Genomic DNA, 17,649 nt, shown 5'->3' with positions numbered 1-17,649 from the left:
TAAATTTGATGCACCAGCACATACGAAGAAGTCTCTTCAGTTGTTTGATATTATAAAAAGTAGTGCAAATGTCTCAAAAGCTATTTAAACTTCAAGTTCAGGTAACATTAAATGAAAAGTAAAACAGTGTTTTAATTATTTGTTGTATTTTTGATTGTTGATTTTATTTTCATTTTAACCAGATCTTACAGGACTTGTGTTGGACAGTGCCCGTGCTGCCTTCTAAAGCTCTTCGTAAACTACAAAACTCTGGGATCAGTAGTCGACAAGCTTAACTCTTAAAAGATCGACTGCAACAGTAATGCCATACTGTTATTTTACTGTAGAAGTCAATCTTACCGTAGCACTTTGTATAGTAAATGTATAGGAATATATATTTTCTTTAGGTTTTATGTGTGTCGTACCAGTGGAATGACCTAAAACGCCCTTTTCCTACAGCAAGCAGAGGCAGCACCTGACTGTACCGGACAGGCTCAACACACAGAGGGACTCTGCGGTTTGTATGGCAGTAATGGATACGAGCTAACTGACGAGCGGTAACGCGCAGACAATTGCTGAAGAAACGCTGCCAGATTGTCAAAGACATCCCTAAGTGTCACTCCATACACTGGGCTCCACATTTAACTAATTCATCTGTTGCGACTCTCGAGTCTTCTTGGTACTTAACGTTAGTAGATCCTTGTTGCTAGCGTTAGCTAACCGCTAACCTCACTAAAGCAAACGTCAACTGGGGACAAGGTATGCTATCAACGCGTTATCTTTTGAGTCGATATAGTAAAACAGATTATGTTTCGCTTTAGTTCATTAACCTTCTTTGTCGTTTTGTCTTTTTTTAAATAAATTTGACTACAAACGTTCATATTATGCTAACTCTTAGCCTACGTCTGTGTGGTGGCTGTTAACACGAACGCTAGCTCATTGCTGACCTCAATTACCTTTTGGGCTAACCTTAGCTGTTTAATGTTAGCAGTTGGAGCTCAGTTCGGATACTAACGGTCCATTTGCACGTGCACGGTAGCGTTATAACCTGCTGCCAGGCCTGCGCTGTGATTTGGTAGCACACCCAGTATTGTATTATCTTCTCAGTGTTTGTCATCTTCCGCTGAGGTTGACTCCCTTGTGCCCCGCGGCTGTGTGACAACATGCGTCGACGTTATTAATGTAAACACTGTTGACTAGCGAGGTTATTACGAGACAGCTTTTTATCCTCTGTTACGTATTGTATTACCTTTTACCGTTAGTTTCGTGGTGTTTGATGTGTGATGTTAGTATGTGACAGAAATGACTTGTTGTAAACATGTAATTACACATTTCATGGAAAGCGCGCTGACCCTGGCTGCGGGTTGTGTGTGTTCTGTGTGTAGACAGCTATGGGTGGTCTGGGAAACGGTCGTCGTGGAGGAAGGTCCCCCCCTCTAATGATTGGTGCTCTAATTGCCTGTATCCTGGTTCTGGGCTTCAACTACTGGGTGTCAAGCTCCCGCAACCTGGAGCTACAGGTAGGTTCATTTAGGTGTGTTTGTGTGGTTTTCTAACCAGAGTGTACAGTGCAAATACCGCTTTTACCACGTGCCTTTTGTTCTATAAATTAATTATTCTCTTTCAGAATAGAGATTGCAGTGTTAGTTTCTAGCTTCTTACATTTGCCTGAACGTAAAGTCTATGTGTTAATGGTTCACGTGCCGTATAAATATGAAACAGGTTGTTAATATTAACTGACTTTGTTGGGGCAGATATGTAACACCAATGCATGATTTCCATTTGCAGAAGTTAGATAGGCCCCATCAGTTCCTCTTTTGGTCTTTCAAAACACATCCTTTAATGCAAGTCACTGTTAGCCCCTAACTGAATGGGTCTTACTTGTATGCACTGTGGAACCAGAATATAATTATGATCCAAATATTGGTGCTGTTTTGTAGAAACCTTTGTGTAATTGTTGCTGATTTTTACTGTAAGTGGCATAAAAAAGAAACTCACAACCAGCGCACATTATATTTTGTAATTATATATATTTAAATTGTTTACCGTACACTCGGATTGTTTTTATCATTAACCGTGTCCTTACCTTTTGTCTTTCCATGTGCGATACAGACTAAGCTGTATGAGTTGGAAGGCCAGGTGCGACGTGGAGCAGCAGAGCGAGGAGTAGCGGAGATGAAGAAGAATGAGTTCCAGGAGGAGATCCTGAGACAGAAGGAGCAGATCAGCCACTTAGAAAGCCTCTATAAGAGACAGCTGGAGGGATCTCAGAACACCTGCAGCCAAGAGAAGGTGCACACACAATGACAAAAATGCGATGGGGGGCAAATCGTACCTTTTAAAATATTGTCTCTAAATTTGGGCCTGGATTTTGCTCGCTGTTGTGATTCACTCTAAACTCACACATTAATCAAAGGAAGAAGACAAACTGTAAAGCACCCGTGAATATTGATAGTTTCTGTGTTTTTTTTAATTCAAGGGCACACTGCAGCAGAACATTTCCTCCAGTACCAAAACCATACAGGAACTCAAAGGCAACTCTCTCTCTCAACTCTTTCTCAGAAATTGCATCGCAAAAAAAAAGATAATTCCCTTCTTTTGTGTCTCTTAATGACTTTTGTGTGTCTGCTCTGTAGGTCAGTTGAATCAGCTAAACGATGACCTGGGAAAGCTTCAGAAGGAGCTGCAGAGTTGCCAGGGCAACATCAAAACCCTCAACAACAAGCTCACTTATGACATGTAAGAAAAATATTCCTTAAATCAATTATATTCATACAGGTCTGTTTGAAAGGAGATCAAAATGAATCAACATTTGTGTTAATCGTAGCCCTCTTGAAATGAATAATTGATAACCACGATTATTAGCACAGCTTTATTAATTGCCTCAATGCAGTGAATTGGTGTCTGTCATTCCTGGTTAACATGTATGTGTCTGTCTGTCTGTCTGTTTCTGTGTAGGACCCATTGTCAGTCCCAGGTCCTGTCCCAGAAGGAGTTGTGTGACGAGAGAGTGGCCGCTGCTAAACTTGAAGTCCAGAAGAAAATTGAGAAGCTCATCTCTCCCTCAGGTGTCTCCCCACAGGTGTGTTGGTTTCCTGTTTGAACCACGAGGAAGGATATTGGTCGCTATTCGTCATGTACACACTATAGCGCCGTGTTGAAACCCTCAAACTGTTTCTCAACCCATACGTTTGAGTTCCTTTGTAATACAGCAACTCATCAGGCGTGGCGATGTTTTAACCTGGCCTTCTTTACAACCGCAATTAATCATTTACTAAGGTCTGTTCAAGGTCATTCTCTGCAGTCTGTTGACATGCAAGTGTGCAAATGGAAAAGCTCTAATCGCATTAAGTGGCTTTGACACGTCTTTTTTTTTACGCTTTGATGATGTAAAGGTTTATGGTTTATGATGTTTTCTCCTCCGCAGGAAAACGCTGTGGATGGAACAGCAAAGGTCATGACTGAGGATGATGCGGTTAAGACGGCAACTGTTGTAAGCCACGCACCAAGCCTCTCTCAGCCCAAAGGAAATGATCCACCTGAACTACTGACCAATGAGATCATCGTGGACAAAGGTGACAGACATGGATCTTCTTACATCTTCTTACTCAATCAAGCATGCAATGGCACTGATATTTATATATATATATGTATGTGTACATACTGTACATCCAATGCATTTTGTGTGATTTTAAGTCGACTTATGTAGATTTGCAGTAACAAGTGTACATTCTCACGTTGCACTTGCTTCCTGCCTTCTTATGTACCAGATCCTGATGCCCCAGTAGACCTGGCTCCACAGAAGGACCTCTCCAAAGCAGAGTCCCAGTCTGCTCCCTCAGCTGCTGCAGTCAAGCAGGACATTTTGCTACCACCAGAGGAAGCCGTCGAAACAGAGGAGGGCGAGGCAGAGACCGGGGAACCTCTGAAGAATAACCTGACCGAGGACAAAGAGGTGGAGGTGATGGATGCTCATGAGGATGGCGCTCAGACTGAAGGTAGAGGGCCCGGTTCACTGAAAGCAGTGAACTACTTTGTTATTGCTATTCAGGCACTCTCAGTGAAGAGGTGACATTTGAATGGACATAAACAACAATTTTGTCATGTCTCCAGAGGCAGACCTTGGGTTGGACGGCATGCTGATTGGCCGGGAGAAGGCCGATGATGCTCCTATTGGTCAGAAACTTGAGGAGCCCGAAGAATACGATGCAGACGAGCAAGTCGTGGGTGAAGTTGATTTGGAGAAACAACAGCGGAGTAAACATGCTGAAACTATAGGTATGTGTGTCTTAATAGAATTAAAACTGAAAGAGTGTCTGTCTGTCTGTCTGTCTGTCTGTCTGTCTGTCTGTCTGTCTGTCTGTCTGTCTGTCTGTCTGTCTGTCTGTCTGTCGAGGGAGGGAGGGAGGGAGGGAGGGAGGGAGCATAAGAGTGAGTACATCCTCAGTCTCAACTTTGGGGTTTATCAAAGTGCTGTTGACTCTGAAGACCAGAGCATATGTTTGAGTGAGGGGTAGTTATTTACTGATACAATGAAGAAATAGAGGCTCTGTGCTAAAAAGCCATTTGTATGTGTTTTGTGTCGATTTACCACGTTGTACTTTCTGATAGACAAGGACATGGAGGAGGAGCTGGCGGACTATAACGGAGACGATGAGAATGAAGGCGAGTTTGAAGCAGACAAACAAGCTGAGCTTGCTCAAATCTAAGGTACACACTAAAACACACACAGATGTGTTCCTCACCGACAATAACTTGCTTTCTTGTTCTTTATGTTTAGACAGTATAATAAAACTTTGACTCAGGAAGTCACACATTGTAATTGCAAAACATCCCTGAAGTATCGAGCTGATCTTGAGTAGATTGTTTATCGATCATCGTGGGGCGGCTGCTATGTAGGTTCAGTTAAACTACTACTTTTGAAACGAGACATTTGTTTGTGCAAAGATAAATGTGATTTGTGTAAAGCGAGCACAGGTAAATCTGTACTGCAGCTGCCTGCTGCTGAACCAGCTGCACACACAGGTGATGGATGCGGACACAGTATAATAATGGTGTGTCTTCATTGTTCTTGCTTTCCTTGGTGAATAGCAATTAAGGAAATAAATTTGGTTTCAGATTTTCCAGTTCAGCTGACTATATCATTTACACAGCTTTTACTTCTGGACGTCGGTAATGTTTTTTTCAGACACGAACAATGCGCTCAATTGCATTTATTATTTCTTATGCAGCTCGTTAGATTGTTTATCAGTTTTAATGTAGGCCTGCTATGGGCACTCTGCAGCTATATAGTAAATATAAACACAGGAATGCTTGTGTAATTAACACAATATTGATTTTTTTTTTTTTTTTTTTTTGCAGAGCTGGAATTGGACAAGGAGGCCGGACACCACATAAAGAAGCAGGAGCCCTCATTCACCTTAGCACAACATCAGCATACAGGTTAATGCAGTCCTTCAAACACAGTGAACAGAAGATATCTCCATAAGAAAGACTTGTGACGCTTGATTTCAAAAGCATTTGCTTCCTGGAATGTTTTTTGTATTCATAATCTTAATTGATTTCCGTGCATTTGATTTGATTAAATGTTTTCTGTATTAGAGGAAGAATATTTACCACTCCATGTTCAGCTCACAATATTCTGAAAGAGCCACACAAGAAATAAGACTGAAATATGCAAACGTCAGCCCAGCGTGAACACTCATGGTGTCCATTCACATGCATTTCACTGTATACATAACCCCCCCCCCCCACGGTGCTATTATGGTGGTGACTGTGCTCACATTCATGTCAGCATGTTTAGGTGATATGGAAGTACTCAGGACTTCTAAGTACCACCACCTACTTAGTTCTAGTATTCCCTAAACACAACTCAAGACGTCTCAAGACTCAAAAATGAACGTGTCAACAAACCCTGGAAATCAGTTGATTTTGATGATGTGACTAGAAGTGTTGTTTATGTTCACTCCGTAATGACTGTATCTTAAATTATTAAATATAAGTGAGGATAATGTGCACACCCTCATAGGGTCATGAGGTGTGACTTACTGTAGGAAGTGCAAACCATCGAAGTGATCCAAGTGACAACACTGTCAGTCCAGGCTCAACCGTATCTCAAACAACGCCTTAAGTTCCTCCTGTCGTTCGTAGAAAGGATACTGACTATGGGTCAGAGGTCAATCTGTCGGTGAACGCAAATGAGGCCTTCCATAACTGCAACAAATTAAGGAGTTGTGTCCCAGTAAAACGGGGAAAATGAAAACAGAAGCTTCTTTTGAATCCCACGTAGCCAGAAATGCTGTGAAAAGTAAGCAAACATACGATATTATAATTGCCGTGACGTTTTTAAGCGATCTTCTTGGAACTCCTTGATGATATTAGTGGGTCATAGATGTCATGTGTTATGCCTTATTGATTCTGTGTACAGCACCCCTACGGTCGGCTGCGTCTGACTCTTTGGAGGTGGATTGTGAGGCCGTGGTACATGCGTACTGATTTTGGATCTTTACTTTGTGGATGCTGCCTCTGGTCTGCTGATTTGATTGGATTATATATTTTGTGGAAAGAAGATTTCCTTGAAGGAGGAACATTGTGTTGTGCTTTAGGGCTAACATTGTGTGGGTGAGCGCAAACACAGACTGATATTAGGCATTCAAAATGACAAAAAGGTGATGAAATGCTTTGGCGGGATCTTTTGTTGCCTTGTGTTTTATACAGGACAGATGATTTTACTTTATATTTCCCGTACTTTATTTATAATTGTGGACTTTAACTGAATACCCACATTTATTGAACTTGTTGTGGTTTTAATTGCCATCATTTCCATAATGCTTTGACTTATCATCAACAGAATGTTCATGAATCATGTATTTATCCAACACCTTCAACACCACTGTGTCAAGCTAAGGCTGAAGCTACTCACACACTTCTGTGTCTCATTAAAGAATCGACTTAATATACGAGTAAAGATGTGGGTTTTCCCAACATGTGCAGAATTCTAGAAAACGATCTACAATGATAAAATGCACGAGGCTGAAAGAGTTTCCCCTTTGATGTAAACGTTCAGCCATTTTATCTTAATAATGACATATTTTAGCTTCAAGACGCAAATACAGAATACATATTAAACCCTGTGAAGACTCTTCATCACGTAGCTTTTTCTTTGAGGAACACAAATTGAAAAACATTTGTGGTTTATGATTAAAAAACTTTTTCAGGTAAGAGTTCTTATTATTGTCTCAAATTTCAAAGATAATTTCACACCTGAAGTAGTGTCAACTTTGTTAACTTATTTTTTAATGATGTTATTAAATCTGGGCCTCATGTTTCTAAGTAACCGTACAGATAAAGGGTTGGAGTGCTGATGACACACACAGGGGTTTAAACTAATGAAGCTCAAACTCATTCATGTCAAACGTGTCTTTTGTCTCGTCTTTGGTAAATCTTTCAGGATAAATGTGGTTCCAGATATTATGTCATTTTATTTGCAAAGTTGCTGTTATTGGTTTTGTTGACTGGTGTGTCTGACTCTGCAGAACTTGAAATACTGCTTAGTTTTGTCAGAACACTTTGTCTGCTTGTTTGTGTAAGAAGTACCTTTTTCTGTGTCTATATACCTGTAGAGAACATGTTTTTTGATATTTATAAATTTGATTAACTTTTTTTGTTTTTGATCTAATTTGTTTGATTTTTTTATTTTATTTTATTTCATTCTACAATGTGGAACAACTGTGTAAAAATGTTTAAATGATCATTAGTTTTATTGATGATAGAGAATAAAACATCTTTTATTACCACTATCAAGACATGGTTTCAAGTGGGAATTATTTTTTGGTGTGACTATTATCTGTGATAAAAACATAAAACGGGTAAATCACATGTGTGGTTGTACCAATGCAAGGAAGGTTTATTTAATGTCAAGAAAAGTATTAGAATAGTTTAAAATAATGAAGAGAAAAATATCACTTAGAATACAATATAATAGTAAAAATGATGACTTGGTCTTGCAGGTCTGTTTGGTAATCCACGCGTTTCCAAATGCTCATAATAGACCGGGAGACATTTAAAAATGATTTGATGCGACATACATTGTTTCTTGGTGTCAGCTAGTGGTGGTTCATGCACTTATACAAGATGTTAAAAAAGAGGTTCAAAGGCCAGGGTAGTAGAAAGGGAGAGAAAGAAAAGAAAGTACAGATGGAAGAAGCAAGAGAGAAACTGAAACGTTATTTTGCCTCCTTCACACTCTGTATCTATCTCTATAAACAAGGCCTAACGCCGAGCAATACAAAGATACTTGATTCAGTTTTTAAAAGTAGAAGTCACTTTCATGATTAGTTTTAAACCCTCAGAAGCCAAAACCCCGGCAGTTTGAGGTGACACATGTGGTGATGAACCTGGTAGTAATTACCACAGTGATGAAACCACAACATCAGCCTTTAAAGCTGGTGTGGAGGGAAAATATTTTTCAACCATCAAATAATTTTCTTAATTGTTTTGTTATAATCTCACCTCTGATGTGATGCAGGTTCAGCTGTTGATTCTAACAATCTCTTATATGGAATGTCAGCATCTCTGTAAGTGGGCCAACTACAGGAAGTGGGTTGATGAGGAAACCTCACAGATGTCAGATATATCTTTTCATAATCACGTTCCATATGAATTTAATTTCACGTTGAAGTAGTTCACTTTGGAATTAAACTGGAGAGATTAAAGGTGTGGTCAATTTAAAGTGGTGTTACGGTTATTTTTGTAATTAACAATGGGTAGAAAACAGAAACTTTACTGAGATGAACAAAGTGTATCTATGAATAAAACCATCCAGAGTTCATATGTAATCTCTTCAGTATATCTGAATATCTAACTGTGAAGAGTTCGACTGTTCCACTGCTATGCACTACTTCAGGGTACACTCCCTTATGTGTTATAGCATCCCAAATCCTAAAACTATAACCTCATATTGGTGTGTATCTCAATGCTTTTTTTGCAGATGAATACACTTTAATAAGCGGTTTTGAAAACATACCAACCCATTTGTCACAATTGGTAACCTCATATAATTCAATGTCTGTAGAAAACCTACCTGTCCATAACTATTTTTCAATTTGGATTTTCTTAAAATGTAATTTAGTGTGCCCAAAACAGATTCTATTGTCTTTACAAAACACTGAAAAAGGTACTCTGTCCACTTAAGGAATTACATGACAGAATAAGTACAGACATGTTTTATGATATGTGTGACAGTCGGTGTGAGGAAGCAGTGCAGGAGGCTCCTTGGCCCGTAAAGTATCTCCACCAGCTGTTGTTTGTGCATCTTTAATCTCTTACGTGTGTTTTACTTTGCTCTGCACTCACAAGATAAGTCACATTGTGAGAGGTTGTTCTCTGCAGATCGTCCTGTCTAGGGTTCACAATGAACGGATGCAGGTGAAAGTAAAACAAGATGCTGTTGTCCTCCCACGCTCAACATTTTCATTCAAATAAGCACATAAATTCATAGAAACGTTTCATATGATTGAATGATATGCACTCATTATTATTATGACAGCTCTTCTTTTAAAGCCTTCACAAAACAGTTCTGGGGCGGCTTAGAAAAAAACATTTCCAACGGCCAGTTACTTGCGCAAAAGCACCTCGACTTGTGTCCGACTCTCGTGTACACACACACATCACACACACATCACACACACACACACACACACACACACACACACACACACACACACACACACACACACATAGATTTTCACAGATGCAGATGTGGATATTGTCAGTCATTTAGGTCCAGGTGTGAGTTCTCTGGTCTGGTTTCATCTCCCGTGTATCAAACACTCCTTTACAGAACGTAACCGTTAGCTGTATCTCACACAGACCTTGTGTCAGAGCCATCGCTCACTTGTTCACGTGAGGGTACGGTCTTAGCGTCTGACGGTCTTCATGATGACATCATAATCGACTCCGCGTTGCAAAGCAGAATCAGATAATCTTGACCACAGGAAAGTACTTGTGAGCTGAGAAGTCAAATTCTGGGAGCACCTAGGGATGCAGAAAAAAAAAAAAGTATGTCACGAAGTGTTCACAACATAGAACACTAACTCAGATAAACATTAAAATCACAATCCACAAACACCACAGAACCAAATGATAATCCATGCAATGTGTATGTTGTGTTACCTTGGTCTCCTTCTTGTGGCCTCCAGCCAGCAGCTTTGTAACTACGATGTTGGGTTTGGCCACCTTCAGTATACGGTTCACCTGTTATCAATCATTAACCGTTATTGATAGTTGAGAAAAAGGCAAAAACTAGAGTACAAACAAACCATTTAACTCAGTTTAGAGCAATACAGCAGAAAAATACTGACCCCATTAAACTGAGGCTGTGCTTTTGAATGATTGAATGCTTTGAAATGCTGTCATCCCAACTGATTTATCAAAAAGTAGCAAAGATCTAGGTGAGAGAATCGTTTCCAGAATAGATTTTGAAGCTGGGGACACTGAAAACAGAACAATACACAACATTTCCTTTCACAGTAGGCATTTATTAAATACATAGTTTATTTTCCTTACCTCAGGGTCTGGACTGGGCACATTTTCTAGGATGAGCTTGGCCTGCTGGAAGTGTTTGCTGGCGGCCATGTACAGGTCGGCGGAGCCTGGCGGAGGATTGTACTTCTTTAGATCGGACATCTCCTGGAGAGGGCCAGAAGGGCAAAGTCAGAGAGGAGAGGAAAATCCAACAAAGGGGGGAAAAAAAAAGGAAATAATTTGAAAAGGAAAGGTGAAGGGAACGTGATGAGGAAATGAACAGAGTGGTGGAGAAAGGACAAGAATAATGGTTTCAAAGGAACAGCACCTTGAACTGGATGTAGTGCACGGGTGGGGGGGTGACCACGCTGTTGAAGGGAGCGAAGCGATGCTCGTAGCGAACCTGCTCACTGTCCAACTCAAACTGAGGCTTACGCACCTTCCCGTCCATATCCAAAGCTACCATAGTCTGAAGAGAGACACAGAGGATCGATACTACAGCAGTGTGTGTGTGTGTGTGTGTGTGTCCAATAGGAGAGGAGAGGGGTCTGTGCTGATGTCCTACCTTGTACATGCCAGCACACATGTTCTGGTATGCTTGGCTCATGGTGATCTCCTTGCTGAGAGGGCGAACTGCAGAGGAAACCCGAACATCACATCATTATAAGGACAAGCACCTACCGTACAGGAGGATCTCCCTCTTCACTCCTGGTCATACTCTCCCCTCAGCCACAGAGGCTACGATAGAGCGTACCCTTTTTCTTCTTCTTGGTCTTTTTGCTGCTGCGTCCTTTCACCTGCTCCTCCATGATCCGCTCCTCTGCCATCTGGGAGGAGTCGGCTCTGCTCAGAGTGGACATCAGCCACGCGTAGAGGAACTCAGACAGGTACCTGCAGTCGTTCACAGATGATTAAAAGTGCACCTGAGCACGCTGAGATTTAGAGATACCAGGAATAAACAAACAAGTGTGTGTGTGTGTGTGTGTGTGTGTGTGTGTGTGTGTGTGTGTGTGCGCGCTCTCACCAGTAGATGTAGTAGTACTCGTGCATGCTGTACAGCTCTAGTTCAAAGCCGCTCAGCAGGTATTGGATCATGATCCTCAGGTTATGGTAGAGGATCCAGGTGCCAAGACAGGCTAGATGCTGTCGCTGAGGCTCAAGTTTCATCAGCAAGCTGTGCAGGGCTGCATCCACCTTCTCCGCCTGCAGAGCACACAAGAAGAATTTAGCAGTTGGTGTATGAATTATAAAACCACACCTGTCCTCAGAGTAGGTGACATATTTCTGCTTATTAACTTGTGTGGTGCAATGATGTAATGCTGTGTTTGAGTATCAGAAAAAAAAGGAAAAAAAAGGAGGCGACAGAGGAAACAGCTGTGCTTCACCTCATCCTGCAGTGTGGCGAACTCTTCAAGGATGTGACCCAGCTTGTCTCTCTGTCGAGCTCGGTTGTGTCCGTGGATCTGGATCAGACTGCAGAACGGCTGCAGGGAGAAGTGACAAGACGCAAACAAATAAAACACACAGCTCCCCAACATGCCTATTCCTGTCGGGGGGCTAATAATAGACAAGCCCATACTTTCAGGGTTCCACCCAAATTCCACTCCACAGCTCTCCACCTCAGCTATTCACTTATAATCCTACTACTGAGACAAACTGAACACATCCCATAAAGTTCACAAAGCGAACCACATTGCACCGGACTACAACTTTGAGCAGTGAAGGTAACATACCCTGGAGCAGTGCGTAACAAAGGAGTCAATGTAATCCTTGGCCTGGTGGTTGTTGAACAGACAACACCTGGAGAGACACACAAGCACACAAGCACACACACACACACACACACACACACACACACACACAAGCACACACACAATACACTTGAGACAGCTGATCGAGACACAATGAGCTGAGAGTTTGCATATCACGCTTGCACACAGAGAGCAAAAACACACCCTTTAAATAACTTCAAAATGTGAATGTCATTAAATGAGCCTTACTTGTAGGAGAGGACCGGTGGGCTGACAAAGTATCTCAGAGCATCTTTAATCATGTCCTGCATCAGGTGGGTCCCAAACACTTTCTTATTATCGATCAGGAACGTTGTCTGGATTTAGGAAAACAAAACCCTTTAGTTCTTATAAACCTGGTGTTAAAGTGATACGTTTTTAATTACGAGATTATATGATATCATCTGAAGTTGTCATTCGTTGTTGCATGTATACAAACCATCTACTCTGTAGACATCAGAGGGAAAAAGCAATGACTCTTCAGAATCAATTATGAACTCACCTGGAGTAGGGATCTGGAGAGGACACAGGGAGACTGCTCACTGAACTCACAGAAGAAGTCCTGAAAATAACACAAACGCACTATTCATAATGTTTCAATTCATATGCTTTTATCATGTCTAATGTCCTAGAAAGCATGTGTATGTATGGGGAGATGACCACTTAAGAAAATGTTCAATAGAAAGGAATTTTGAACTAAGCAATCCAACAGAGAACAGAGCAGAAGCTGCTTATGGAAGGTTACTGGTTCAGAATGCATAGTAAGAGGTGGAAATGTGTTTACCAGTATGCCATGCAGGTTGGTGGTGTTGATCACATCACACACAGTCTTGATGCGTTCTATAAGTTTGCTGAAGTAAGCCACCATGTCCTCCCTCTTGATGATCTTGGCGTAGCGAGGAAAGGTAGGAGGCAGCAGTCTCTGGTTTACCAGGGGCTCAAAGCCCATCATGATGGGGTGGTCTGCAGCATTCACAGAGAACAAAGAACACGCAGGTCACATATAAAGTCATCCTGCCTACGAGGCGGACTCAGCACGACGACTAATTAAAAGGGCCAGTGTGTACAATTTAGTGGCATCTACTGTAAACTTCTCCCGTGTGCCAAGGGTGTAGGAGCTCTACGGTGGTCCTATCTAGAGCCAGTGTTTGGTTTGTCCATTCTGGGCTACTGTAGAAACATGGCGGTGCAACAGAGCGGACTCCGTGAAGAGTCTGTGTATGGGCAAGTAAATTCCGGACGTGGTGCAGGTGAATAAGAAACACTACCGCTGAACCCTGCATGTGAGTTTTAATGTGAGTGTGTATGTTACCTCCTTTAGTGGTGTCATTCTGCGACTGGATGCCGTGCTGAATACTGGAATGCATGGCTGATAGGAGGTCAGCAGCCTGAGCCACAAGCTTTTGGGCCTCACCCACCGAGCTGGTCTGATGAACATAAAACCGTTAACAAACACAAACACAACAACAAAGAAGAAAATGACATACAAGAGCCTGCAAGTACACTTTAATACAATCCTCTTCACTGCTCATTATAAGCAGAAGAACGTTTTTAAATCCCGTCGTTAACTTATTCTTTGCCTAGCTGTGTGTGTTTGTATGCGTATTACCTCTTTCTTGGTAAAGGTGATCAGTGCAGTCAGTAGAAGGCGTGTGAACTTGATTCTATTGAAAAGTGCCAAAAACTGCTGATGCTGGAAAAATAAAGTATGAGAACATTTAACAGGATCACGTGTACATGCAAAGCCATTCATACATATATTTCCTAATTTGTCTTTCAAGCTTAACAAGGAACGATAAATAACAAGCCACCCAGACAAAGTCCATTTTTGGGTCTGATGTTCCTTCCTTCATTATTATCATTACAGAGTTCATATGAGCCTCACACTCTGATAGACAGCAGCTGGAAAACTAATGATAAGAGGCAGAGATTAATAAAGACCAGTGACACAAGCTGGTTCTATTTTATGTTGAAACTGCATCACGACAGTCAGAAGCAACGATTGTTTAGCTTTCAGATGATCAGAATGCTATTCCAAAAACATGCCTTTAATAACAAAACTCCATCAACATGGAGGAAACGACCCGACGTACCTCCAGCTCCACCTCTGGGTCTCGCTGCTCACCCTGTCGACTGCGCGTGCTCTGAGGAAGCGGGAGAGAAAAACAATACATAACCAATGTAATACTCAAGCATTCTCATCAGCTGTGACTGAAAAGACTGGGCAACAAATACAAATACCTTAACTTTCCTCTGTAACTCATCCTCCACATCTTTCAGCATTCCTGGTAGGAAGAGCCAATGAGAGAAAGAGATTACCTCAGCTTTGTTTCTCTGAAACAACAGTATTGCTCAGCAGTAATCGCAATGATCTATCACAACACAGTACTTGTACCTGTCACCCGCAGGTCTGACACATTATTGGCCATCTTGAAGCCATAGGTCATGGCCTGGAAATCCTCCTACAGAAAAATAAGCGGTAAATCAGCATTTCCACATATAAGTGCGACACTGAGTCATTAATAGGCAATTTAAATAAATGTAAATACCAGTGGGCAAACACCAGTAAAATATTCCCAGACCACCACGGACTGTAACAGAATCAAATGTAATCAAATGTAGGAAGTTGCTTACCTCCTCGAACACAGCAGCCTTGTTGACTTTCTCTCGGGCGATGTCACACACCTTCAGGATGCCCAGGGCAAAGGCTTTGAGGGCCGGCTCTTCAATCAGGTCGGGGTTATGGACGTACAGACAGGTAAACACAGTCTGTGCCAGGGAGTGGCCCTCCAGCCATGTGATCTACGAATACACACAAACACACACACACACACACACACACACACACACACACACACATGAGCGCTGGGTTTCCCGCAGTGGTGCTGATCTAAAATTCAATGGGATTCAATCACTAGAAATTCAAACACCTTCATGACTTTTTTAATTAGTATTATTTATTTTTTGTTATTGGTAGTTACACTGCACGTTGGCTTGCCATGTTTCGTATGTTCTTGTAAAATGACAAACATCTTAAATTCTCTGTGACTTCTCAAGACAATTCATCAAAGGTTTTCTGTCTGCACTACAGCTCTCTCTACATTCAACAAGATTGCAGAACATCTTTGACCAGTGGGAAGTACTTGACCAGCGATCTTGACTAACAGACTAACTCTGTCCCCACTCTTTCTTCATTTCACTGTGGAGGGGAGCTACTCAGAAGAGAACATGTGCCATTTGTGGGTCAGTAAAATGCAAACCTCTACATTCATATTACTCACAAAAGCTAAAGTTTACAGTATAAGAACGTGAGAACTCACCAAACAGCAGAAACACGTGTCTATGATCCCAATTAGTTCAGGAAGACTGAGGTCTTTCACCTTAATGGCACCTTCCTAAAACGATACAGCAATACAAATGACTTAGAACTAAGTGGTTCATTTTACTGTATATAACAAACTTAATTAGACAATTATGCAATCAGAGTTGTACATGTAAATTGACAAAATTAGACTTAGTCTTAATTCCTAACAATTGACTATTTTCATTGTATGGCGGCGGTACTGTACCTTGATAGCTTGTTCAAAGTTGAGTACTTTCCTGTTGACCTGGTTTCCAATCATTCCTGCGTCCATCTTAGGGTCCATCATCTCTATGGCAGACATGGCCTCAAATAGGCCAAACCTGCCACCATAGCGCAGCACCATTAGTGTCCGTTTTGTATGCGTGTTTACAAAGGTTCAACAAATCCTACTGATGGAACAGCTGATGCAGATACCAGTATGGTTAAATTCCAACATGTTTATGCAAAACGATTCCATGTTTCATTGTAATTACTCAGTCTTTTCAGTGCTATGAAGTCTCTGAAACAGTGTTTGGAACAATTGGGGCATAAAAATGCTCAGTGTCATTTTTTGGGAGTGTAAGCACTATTGAGAGTGTTTATTGTTTTTTACTGTCCCTTTAAAGTCTGTGTGTGCTAAAATCACTTTGTCCTACTCACAGTTTGTCATGAAGCAGCTCTCCCAGGTTCAACTCTGCATGAATTAAGGATGAGGACAAGAAAAGAGAAGAACCCGTCAGTGCCTTTCACAACTGCACACATACGACACACTCACGCAAACCACTTGCCGAGCCTGTACCTTTGCACGCGCCCTTGAATTCATGCGTAATATCAACCCAGTTGGCATTGTTCTTCATCTTTTCTGGGAGGCCCAGCCCCCAGCCAGCATCATCATCATCAACTGCTGACTTCATCACCATTGTGACTACTAAAGAGAAACACAAAGGATAAATTGCTCAAAATATTACAAAATGTCAGATATTACAAGCATTATTTTAACTATTATTTAAAACAATAATGATGGCTTTCATCAATTTGAGTGTGACACTAAGTCGTGCCAGTGAGCCAGCATGAACAATCCAAAAAAAGGAACACCTGAATGAATAATTAACCTCTACCCCGACAAAGCTGAACAAAAGGTATATTGTGATCTCAGGCAAAAGGAGAGGATTAACATCTCTGTGGACTGACTTGTGAAACTTAAATTAGAGCCCAAAAAGGAGTAAATTGTACGCCTGAGTGCACTGGAAAGTCTCAGCCTTTTACACCGATAACATGTCAGTACTGTGACAGGCGTACCCATTTCTGTATGACTGATTAATGATGGTATATTTACATGATAATATTTCAAGCACATCTATCAGATATTCGGAAATAGATTTCTATGGAGACTTAATGAGTACAGAGGCAACAATTGCAGCCAGTGATGTGATATGCGTGACATATGGACACACTTAAATCGATTTCATCTGATCAACATAATTACTTTAGGTCAAAGAAGATATTGATGCATTTCCTTCAGTCTAGGATTGAGAGAGAAAAATCAACAACGTCGCTAGCTAACATGTCAATCGATTAACACATCAGTGTGTCAGCTTATTGGGCTATTTTGGCTCTATCATCTACAAATGTGTAATAACTAACCTACATTTGTAATGTTTACAAAACCGACATACGTTACAAAAATGCATTTCAGGTTATTTCAAGGTATCCAAAGACGTGAGATGCATAGGACATGTTTGCTAACTATCACCAACGTCAAAGTAGCTTGTAATACCGTGCGCTAACAAGCTAATGCTGCCCACACTGGATGTTTCCTGTGAACAAAGATGGAGTATCTTCAAAATAAAACAATAGCACTGTTATTAGAAGTCCATATATTCGTTGTAAATGTGCACGTACCTTAGTATTTTGTATTTACCATGTAGCTAATAAAGATCTCTTCAACGACTGTAAAAATCGGCGCATACATTAAACGTCATAGGCCACCGTCGACATGGGAAATGTAGTCCT

General features: G+C 41.2%; 2 protein-coding genes across 4 annotated transcripts; one reads left to right on the top strand and one right to left on the bottom strand.

The window, feature by feature from the left end:
* The first annotated feature begins 427 nt into the window (after positions 1–427).
* Positions 428–7,778, top strand: golm1 (golgi membrane protein 1). Of its 2 annotated transcripts, none has more exons than XM_068703547.1 (11): positions 428–738; positions 1,365–1,499; positions 2,092–2,271; positions 2,459–2,513; positions 2,616–2,718; positions 2,938–3,061; positions 3,407–3,554; positions 3,750–3,977; positions 4,093–4,257; positions 4,591–4,689; positions 5,341–7,778. In XM_068703547.1, exons 2-10 carry the CDS (start codon positions 1,371–1,373, stop codon positions 4,686–4,688), a joined length of 1,230 nt encoding a protein of 409 aa, XP_068559648.1. In that variant the 5' UTR covers positions 428–738; positions 1,365–1,370; the 3' UTR covers position 4,689; positions 5,341–7,778. The 2 variants fall into 2 exon arrangements, with proteins under 2 accessions (XP_068559648.1, XP_068559649.1); XM_068703548.1 differs by lacking the exon at positions 428–738 and adding an exon at positions 1,113–1,183.
* A 1,658-nt stretch (positions 7,779–9,436) lies between these two features.
* Positions 9,437–17,648, bottom strand: naa35 (N-alpha-acetyltransferase 35, NatC auxiliary subunit). 2 transcript variants are annotated; one of them, XM_068703545.1, is made up of 23 exons: positions 17,539–17,648; positions 16,436–16,564; positions 16,297–16,330; positions 15,863–15,977; positions 15,614–15,688; positions 14,928–15,095; positions 14,689–14,755; positions 14,535–14,578; positions 14,387–14,437; positions 13,903–13,986; positions 13,606–13,720; positions 13,078–13,256; positions 12,796–12,855; positions 12,504–12,610; positions 12,237–12,303; positions 11,889–11,987; positions 11,528–11,706; positions 11,258–11,394; positions 11,069–11,136; positions 10,832–10,972; positions 10,546–10,668; positions 10,153–10,233; positions 9,437–10,014 (listed from the first exon to the last, which is right to left on the bottom strand). In XM_068703545.1, the coding sequence occupies exons 2-23, from the start codon at positions 16,554–16,556 to the stop codon at positions 9,955–9,957; spliced, it is 2,175 nt and encodes a 724-aa protein (XP_068559646.1). In that variant the 5' UTR covers positions 16,557–16,564; positions 17,539–17,648; the 3' UTR covers positions 9,437–9,954. The 2 variants fall into 2 exon arrangements, with proteins under 2 accessions (XP_068559646.1, XP_068559647.1); XM_068703546.1 differs by having other exon boundaries at positions 16,436–16,561; positions 17,539–17,576.
* Position 17,649: the final 1 nt, after the last annotated feature.

Source organism: Cebidichthys violaceus, unplaced genomic scaffold (assembly GCF_023349555.1).
Source record: "Cebidichthys violaceus isolate CVI_PGR_0920_01 unplaced genomic scaffold, fCebVio1.0.p SCAF_9, whole genome shotgun sequence".
NCBI classification, from domain to species: Eukaryota; Metazoa; Chordata; class Actinopteri; order Perciformes; family Stichaeidae; genus Cebidichthys; species Cebidichthys violaceus.
The sequence above is the reverse complement of the archived record's forward strand: the minus strand, read 5'-3'. Positions and strand labels throughout refer to the sequence as shown.